The 9,666-nt window shown below is 30.4% G+C and overlaps 1 protein-coding gene across 1 annotated transcript; it reads left to right on the top strand.

Annotated features, from left to right (window-relative positions):
* The first annotated feature begins 6,498 nt into the window (after positions 1-6,498).
* Positions 6,499-9,129, top strand: LOC126845126 (zinc finger protein OZF-like). Its single transcript, XM_050583683.1, has 4 exons — positions 6,499-6,626; positions 6,889-7,029; positions 7,645-7,839; positions 7,929-9,129. The coding sequence occupies exons 1-4, from the start codon at positions 6,499-6,501 to the stop codon at positions 9,127-9,129; spliced, it is 1,665 nt and encodes a 554-aa protein (XP_050439640.1).
* The last annotated feature ends 537 nt before the right edge of the window (positions 9,130-9,666 follow it).

Raw genomic sequence — 9,666 nt, 5'->3', positions numbered from 1 at the left:
AATAAAATCCATAATTACATTAATAATATAATACCTAATAAACACAACGTTTACCATTTATTCTCGTCGTCTATGTATGTCACAATCGATCGGATAACATCGAAATCGACTGTTTTGAAAAATAACTTAAGATCAGCAAAGAAAGTTTGTGCGTTTTTCACGGTATTGCAGTCGACTGCCGTTTGGCCGGACGTGCCCTGATCCGCACTTGATGGGAACTCCTCGGGTTCCAGAGTCATCCGGTTGGTGGCTATGCATTGGAGATATGCGTTAACCATGCTCAGATTATCCCGGAGCTGGTTAATAACGTCTTTTATGACTACGTCGTAGCTGCCGAGGCGGGCGATTGCGACCAGCAAATCCGCTAGGTCTGGATCGTCTTGTAGGCGTAACAGTTGCTGGAATTCTACCAGCAAGTCGTGCCACTTTTTCAAGTAATCTTCTCGTCGTTGACCCGTTAACTCATTGACGAGCAATAAATGTTTCCACGTCAACCGATACATGATGCCTTTGAACAGACTAAAGATCCCGTTGTAATACTTCTTGATGCTAAACAACCCGTTCGTCGGGGAGTACATTTGCCAGTGCGCGTACTGCCAGTCTTTATGTAGTAATTTGAACGTGTCGTACCAGATGATTTCCACGTCATACTCGCTCATCAGCTTGGACTTGATCGAATTGTTGACGCCCAGATTGGTGATGAATAGTTGTCTGGCTTTCAACGCTTCGTACCTTGCCCCGTACGTGGATTGCGGGTTGTTTGCTTCCAATAGTATGTTCAACTCGTGGCAGTTGTTTAACACTTCCATATTGGTATAGTAAAAAGTAGGTTTGCTGCTTGGCGTGTCAGCCGCCTGCCGCGCGTACCATATTTCGTACGAATTGAACCAATTGTCCGGTCGACATCCGTCAGCCATCAAATCGTTTTGCATTTTGTCTATCACGTAATCGTGGATGACCATCAGTCTGTCCTTGGCCGCCGTCTGGTGGGCTGCGCTCTCGTTGTCGATGAAATTATGTTTGTAAAAAATTTGCACCGTTTTGTCGTACAAAAGTAGCTGCCACAACGAACCGATTTCTACGTCGGCCACGTCGTACAGTGTACATATCACCGCTCGGATGTTGTAATCGGCTATTAGGCCGACCGGGATGCCGGTAGGTATGTTTGCACCTTCCAGCATGATTTTTATCAATCGCATGTGCATCAGCCCGGCAAACAGATAAGTGCATTTCAAATCTCTGTACCGGTCTGCCATAGTCGGAGTATCCTCCGTGCCATAAACGTAACCGGTTTCCAGCGACAGTACCGGCGGGCTGCATGAGGCTATCGGGCTCAATAAGACCATAAGGCTAAAGACAATTGTCGGTGGTGATAATATCGAAAGTGTCATTTTGTCGACAGTCTGCACCTAGATTCGATACGAAATTGTACGGTATATTTTTTGGGTTCAAAACTGGGTATGCCATTCATTATTTACGGAAACCAAATTTTTCTATAAGCCATTTTTGTTTACCACACCACGCATAGGCGTACTATTGTACTTATTTAGTAAAAATGTTTTTACATCAATTGTGTTATGTCATTTAACGTAAAAGAATAATACAAAAACATGGTATCATACGACATACTATGCACACATCGTAAGGTTCTAAAATGATACTACTGAACTCGCACAACGATTTAGTTATATTAATATTTTCCAAATGTTTGTTAGAAAATCGATCGCTTTAATTTTAATATATTATAAATGTATAATACTCGTATCTATACTATGTTACATTTCTTACATCCAAACGTTTGTATAAATAAATGTTTAAAGTATACAAAATTCATTTAAAAGGAACTTATATACCACAAAATCACCTGGTTTCATTTAGTACAAAAAAGGAAAGGTTTGATTACATTTATTAAGGTAATAATTGTATTTTGCCGTTCGCCAAATCTAAATTAGATTAATAAAAAATCCAAACAGGACAACTATTGAATTTTAACAACTGTACACTTTGGTTTTGTAGTATAATTAACATTAACTTCTGCCACAGTCAAAAGATTAAATGGATTATGATTAGTTAACTCATTACCCTTTCATTTGTTGTAACAACGCTTAAACTGTTATATACAGATCTATGCTTCAGAAGAGTGTACTACCCATCACAAAGTAAATCTATCAGAAAATATATTAAACCTACAAATTTTTTCATCAAGTGACTATAATCAACATTTTCAAAGATTTTTGATTTTTTTGAAGTTTCAATTAAATGTGAAATATTTATATTTGCCGGAACTTTATCCGGACCCTTGGTTTTACTTACCATTGATTTATATCCACATTCAGAAGCCTTCTATCAGTCGACGACAATTATTGCCTGAGAAATGATAACCACGAATTATTGCATAAGATGAATTTATTTTCAGTTTGGTATATACGTGTATACTTGGCATAATACCATAAATACATCATAAATAGTACTTCGATGCTAGGCATTCTGCCCGAAAAGTTGGCTTAAGTATAACAACATGTTACGATATCTATTAATTTAAGACCGAGTAATTGGATGTTTAAAATCTTCAAAAAGTGTACCACAACTGGATCTGTGTAGAATCTTTTCAAATAAAATAAATATTATTTTACAGAGTAGTTTCTAATATTTTAAGCACAAAAATAACCATATACTTGGACTGAAGTTCCATTATTAAAGGCAAGCATTGTGGCGCAATTATTTCAGCTCTTTGCTTAATACTCGATGTTACAGCAACAAAGTTTTTCTTTTTCGCAAGGCGTAACATCAATGACTCGACTCGAAACTGAAATAACAAAAAAGTGATTTGTCTATTTTTTTAAAATTAAAAAAAAAACTGTACTTTCATACACGTGAACCTCTTGATAATACTTCGTAGAATTATATTCCAAAAAGTTTTGTGAGTTCACTCGTTTGACCGATCAAATCAAATTGTTGTAAAACGTTAATTGTACTTTCGACTTAAATTAGATAATGATCAACACTCAACAGTCTAAATGTTATTATTTTAATTTATATTTCAACTTATTATGATCGAGAATTCCTAACCATTGCCTGTATAACAAACTATTGCAGAATATTACTATCCGAACTATTGTATGCTCTGAACGAGTTAAAGAATTCAGACCGTGAATCGCAACTGTTATGTGTCTGAAATAGATTTACATTAATCAGTTTTTCATTAAACCCGGTAAAACTTATGGACAATAAATTCTATCTAATACTTTCAATAGCACAACTATCATTGTTGATAATATTATTTTGATAGTAGCCACTTGTACGTTTAAATGTGTCCATGTTGTTCAAAGCATTCTCACAACTCGGAGATTTTGTAATTGAAGTTCAAATTGTGCTGAATGTAGTAAATTTCTCATCACATACAATATTCAGTTCTGAATTTTAATTAAAACTGCTATTGTCATTATTTGGTGTTTGACTGTATGTCTCCATATATTGCTCGTACTTTGTTTGATCTGTGTTATTCACTATAAAATTTCTTGAAAAAGAAAAACGAAAAATACAATGAAAAATACATTTTGAAAAATTACAAATACTAACCTATCCGAGACATTCGATTTCTGACTAAAATTAATTTCATCGGTAATAGTTTTGGAAACATTTTTTTCACACTGATTTGAATAAGTATTACAGTGGTCTGTATTTTGGGAATATATAAAACATAATAAATAAATAAAACTAAATCAAATTAAGTGAAATATGTAAGTTTGCTATTTAATGTTATAATGTTGTATAAGGTAAAACATAGTTTTGGGAATTACTTAAATAATAATTGCAAATAAATTTGTATTTAAAATAATAATAAGTTATATCATATTTGGAATATTCAAACTAAAATGTATTTAAATAAAATATCATTTGAAATAAAGTATTTCTTGAAAATAAAAATGTATTTCAAATAATTATTTGATAATTAAATAAAATTATTATGTACCAGTTATGAGTTATGTACCATTTGGTTTTTATCACGAATTATCAGTATTCAGTTGTAAAAAATATTTGTATTTTTTTTTTTTTTTTTTACTCTTTAGTCCTATTAAAGGTATTTAATAATTGCTGAATAGATTACTAAATTAATTTTGAAGATTTGAAAAAAAAATGAAATTTTAGTGAAATGACCCCCACATTTGACCCTGTGTAGGGTGACCTAACTGTCTTTGCCCCAATATGATTACAGGTCATTGTATTGTCGTCCAATATGAGTGTCTGTACCAAGTTTCAGCCCTATACGACATTGGGAAGTGGCTTAAATTAATTTTGCAAGTTTTGAAAAATACCTGTACAAACGTACGTACGTACGGTACTAGTTAGTGAGCTAAAGAAAATCATGTAAAAAGTTTGAATACAAAAAAAGTGTGTGGCAGGTATTTGTTGACTTCAAAAAGGAATCAAATGGTTTGGGCACGTAATGAGAAGTTCAAACATAGAGTACCTAAATGCGACCGACGAGTTCCAATTTTACATTGAAAAACCATCATGAGAAATTAAAATGATGACAATTAAATTTCAATACTTTAATAAGATGAATTAAACACTTGTAATATAAAAAATTCTTTATCGGTTATTATCATATTACTATTTCTCCATGATATAATATTTTTTATAATATTCTTCCATGCCATACCTAACAACTCTATCTGTCTCTCTTTTACGATTTCGATATTCGGACCTCTCTCTCTCTACTATCAGTCCATTTTTTAATAGGTCTATGGTAAAAACTGCTTGTGTCGGCTATTTTGCAAATTCCAGATGTTTAACTAAAATATAATATTTTGATTCATATAACGTTTTCATGTTTATTGTTTCTCGAATTTACTAAGATTCAATATTTAAATGTTGTACTACCGAATTAGCTGCTAAACGTAAGTACTTTATATTATTTTATTTTTGATAATAAATTCTGCGTCGACTTCATAAAAATAAACGCCTATTCTTTTTCTAATTTTCGCTATAAGATTAATAAAGTATATTGTGCTGAAATCACCTTCTTATATTAAATTAACATTACTTCAGTGGTTAGTTTGAAATCATATCATTTATATGTACTTAAATGAAGTCATTTTAATCCGACTGCGGTGGAAAGATGGTTATTACGGATAGCGGTTCTTATTTAGGTTTAAATATCATTGGATTAAGTATGGCTACATCTACTAATTAAATTTCTCTTTATTTCTTTGGGCTTGGTGAAATAAAACACAAATAAATAGATTAAAAATGCACATACCATTACTAGCATTTTATGTAATAAGGTGCAAAAGGACCTAATCACAAATAACAGGCTATCACAAACTTTTGAAGAGAGAGATGTATAGTTTTTAAAGATATGAACGATTTTTTTTTTATAATTTATAATGATGTAATGTAAGCGTAAAACATAATGACCGCTTTACATATACTTAAGTCATAAAATTTAATAAAATAAAACAGCAAATTAAAATATAAAATAAGATAAATAATTTTTTTTTTAAAATACCTAGTATGTTTTGCATCGATATATTTTTCTTCCTATACTGATTACATGAGAAATAGTAACTTTTGCACTGTTGCCCTACAATTATTCAAGTTATTTTTAACAAATATATCATAAAAATACTTTTAAAGTGCAGTTTTTACTCACTTTTTTAACATTAAATTATGCTATTACAGTGGTTGAAAATTAATAAATATTCTTTTAAATATTAATATGCTTATTGTAGTTATTACTTATTATAAACGTATGAAAGACGTTTGGAGTGGGGTTTGGAGCTTTTACCAATGCCTAAATATTACAATGTTTAATATTATATAGAAAATAAAAGCACATAATAGAAAATACATTTTGTGTAACATTGTATATTTTTCATCATTGACATTGCTCTAAATTATGTGAGAAATCCTTCGGGGGATTAAAATTTTTACAATTAACTTAAAAACTAATTAAAAAAATCACTTCAAATAATTATGCAGGGTTATGAGAATTTATATATAATATTATTTTATTAGATTACATCTACGTTAACTATGAAGCTGATAATTGTTTGTTGATTTTTACATTGATAGATTTTAACTATTTTAATCGTATTTCTGTTATCAAAGCCTTAAATCTATATTAAACTCTTATTTTTTAGGTTCTATTAAACCGATTCAACTACTAATAAGTTTGAAGAACCTAAACATAATTTTATAAGTATAAACTTGCCGTAGATTAATATTATTATTTCACATTCAAGACAGACATTTATAGAAATTAAGATAAACCAGTTATAATGGATATACATATGGATACACTTTCCATTGGGTAAGTTTGATTTTGAATTGGAATTACGATGATGAACTGATTGTCCTAGTTTTTAACCATCTGAAAATCATATTTTTACTTCAAGAAACGCTTAAAATTCAAAATATAGTTTAAGAGACACCATTACATAACCTCATTAATACTCTACAAAAGCCGTTTTTATTGTTAGCAAACCAAACATCATGAATGTAAATAAATGGGAGGTCGACGAAGTGGATAATGACTGTTATTTCAAATCTACGATACAAATTGAAGAAAATCAAGATTTAGCAGTTATAAATGATGAATATGGGGACACTCTTTCTACTAGGTAAGTCCTTTTTTTTATCGCTATTTATATTATCAGAAAACAACAAACCGGTTTCAGTTTCTTTGCGGACTAGATAAGTGGTTCTTAAATTTATGATACTGTTTTCTTTGTCATAATATTTTTTAACAGTTCATGTCCAATATATCTTGGTACGTTATTATAATACAACAAGGATTTACTTCGACCCAAACAAAAATATAGTTTAAGAGACACCAATTTATAACCTTATTACTACTCTACAAAAGCTGTTTTTTGTTGTTAGTAAACCAAACATCATGGTTGTAAATAAATGGGAGGCCGACGAAATTGATACTGATTGCTATTTCAAATCTACGATACAAATTGAAGAAAATCAAGATATAGCACTATTCAAGGAAGAATACGAGAATACTCTTTCTACTGCGTAAGTGCAATTTTACTATTGTTATTTTGATAACCTCAAAACAAAACAAAGTGGCACTGCTGATATTTGTTGGGGTGACTTAGTAATATTTTATCTTTATTGACCACGCAAACAATGTTATCGTTTTCGAAGATACAATAGTATATATATAAATGATCGTGGCCATGATCGTTAAAAGTATTTTGAGTTTTTATCTTGATTTTATTGTTTTTTTTAAAGTATCTCTGGCTATCAAAAGTATAAATTATCAATAACTTTCCCAAAGTAATCAGCTTTCTGAATTAGATGTTGATTTTCCTATTCGCAAGACAGAAAGTCATTAAAATAAAATTTATCATCTAAAAAGATGTTTTTTATGTTGCCCAAAATTCGAGAATATTTTTTTTCAGAAAGATGATTATATTTTACATGAAAAAAATGATTTTTGGTTATTTTTTTTAATAAAAGGTGGTGTTAAGATAAATTTTTAAACACTTTTTACGATTATGGATAAAAAATTCTAAATATACATATAGTAAAAATATGAACATATGATACGTCACGTGAAAAAACAATCAAGGTAAATTATTTTAATTCCTTTTGTGAAATTTACTAACATACAAACTGACATTTTAGCAAGGGTTTAAACATCCATACAACGAGCAATAAAATTAAAGAAACATCAGTTAAACAACCAAAGACCATGACTATAATTAAACAGGAGGATGATGAAATCAGAAATGATTGTTTATTTGTATCTGAGATAGTAATTGAAGAAAACCAAGACTTAGAAAATTTCAAAGACCAAGATTTGCGTCCTCATTGCACTGAGTATGAATTGTATAAATATGGATAATGTTTCATAATAGATTGACTACAATTAAGTTATTATCCTAATATTTTGATTACTTTCCTTTTAGCAATACACTCAACAGTTCTATGAAATATAATCAAATTCAAAGTGGAGAAAATCCATTCAGATCAATTAAAAAATACAAAGTCGAAAAACCATTTCAGTGTGAATTAGGTTTAAAGACAATTTCAACTGAAAATATAACCAAGCACAAAAGGTCACAAGAAACCGAGAGGCTATTTCAATGTGATATTTGCAAGAAGAAATTTGCACAATTAACACATCTTAAAAACCACATAAAGACGCACACGGGTGTAAAACCTTTTCAATGTGAGCTATGTAAAAAGACATTTTCATATTCTGGAGATTTAAAAAAGCACAAAAGGACACATACTGGCGAGAAACCTTTTCAATGTGAGATATGTAAGAAGACATTTTCACATTCTGGAACTATTAAAATTCACAAAAGGATACATACGGGCGAGAAACCTTTTCAATGTGAGATGTGTAAGAAGTCATTTTCACAATCTGGAGATTTAAAAAATCATAAAAGGACCCATACTGGCGAGAAACCTTTTCAATGTAAGATATGTAAGAAGACGTTTTCACTTTCTGGACATCTAAAACGACACAAAATGACACATACTGGTGAGAAACCATTTCAATGTGAGATATGTAAGAAGACATTTTCAGATTCTGGAGATTTAAAAAAGCACCAAAGGACACATACTGGCGAGAAACCTTTTCAATGTGAGATGTGTAAGAAGTCATTTTCACAATCTGGAGATTTAAAAAAGCATAAAAGGACCCATACTGGCGAGAAACCTTTTCAATGTGAGATATGTAAGAAGACATTTTCACTTTCTGGACATCTAAAACGACACAAAAGGACCCATACAGGTGAGAAACCTTTTCAATGTGAGATATGTAAAAAGACATTTTCACATTCTGGAAATCTAAATAAACACAAAAGGACACATACTGGTGAGAGGCCTTTTCAATGTGAGATGTGTAAGAAGTCATTTTCACAATCTGGAGATTTAAAAAAGCACAAAATAACGCACACTGGCCAGAAACCTTTTCAATGTGACATATGCAAGAAGACATTTTCACGTTCTGGACACCTAAAACGACACAAAATAACGCACACTGGCGATAAGCCTTTTCAATGTGAGATATGTAAAAAGACATTTTTACAATCTGAAACTCTTAAAAAGCATACAATTATACACTCGGGTGAAAGGTCTTCAGAGTCAATCATGCTTTAACATGTTCCGAAATCTATAAAGTCATGCAATAATCATAACTGTCTGGAATAACCCATTCCATTTTGTAGAAATAATATTTTTTCGTTGACATTTTACTATATGTATCTAAATTACTTTCCGGCTCAATTTTTCATTTAAATAACACATTATAATATTCTACTGGTTTTATTTTATTTTATTCTATTTAAACTTTTGTAGCTTATTTTCTTCAGCTTGTATATATTTTCCGAATTAATTGTTTGTATTTTTGTTATTTATACTCGACCTGTCGTAATTTTAAAATAAGTATACTGACTATCTATATTAATAAAAATTTAATTTATTAATTTTTTTGAATAGAGCACTAAAAAAATAATACGATTTATTCATTTAGACCTTGTGTAGAACTTAGTTAATGATATTTTTTATCAATTTTATGTAAATAAAAAAATGAGTTTAAAAATTTAGTTTTATTTTAAATTATTTATCTATTCATTCATTCTAGTGCAACGTATTGTTCAAAATTATTAACTACAAAGTTATCTACTATAGGAACTT

This window comes from Adelges cooleyi, unplaced genomic scaffold, assembly GCF_023614345.1.
Source record: "Adelges cooleyi isolate 19-005CV unplaced genomic scaffold, UGA_ACOO_1.1 ACOO_flye_CR_arks_rails_tigmint_CR_PRNA_675, whole genome shotgun sequence".
Lineage (NCBI taxonomy): Eukaryota > Metazoa > Arthropoda > Insecta > Hemiptera > Adelgidae > Adelges > Adelges cooleyi.
Note: the sequence above shows the minus strand (reverse complement) of the source record. Positions and strands in the feature narration are given on the sequence as shown.

What these genes read in the sequence shown, in the direction of transcription:
- LOC126845126 (XM_050583683.1), top strand. Translation starts at nt 6,499, where the DNA reads ATGAATGTAAATAAATGGGAGGTCGACGAAGTGGATAATGACTGTTAT. An exon ending in GAGAATACTCTTTCTACTGC is followed by an intron (nt 7,030 to 7,644) that starts GTAAGTGCAATT and finishes CTGACATTTTAG; the next exon opens with CAAGGGTTTAAACATCCATA. An exon ending in TTGCGTCCTCATTGCACTGA is followed by an intron (nt 7,840 to 7,928) that starts GTATGAATTGTA and finishes CTTTCCTTTTAG; the next exon opens with CAATACACTCAACAGTTCTA.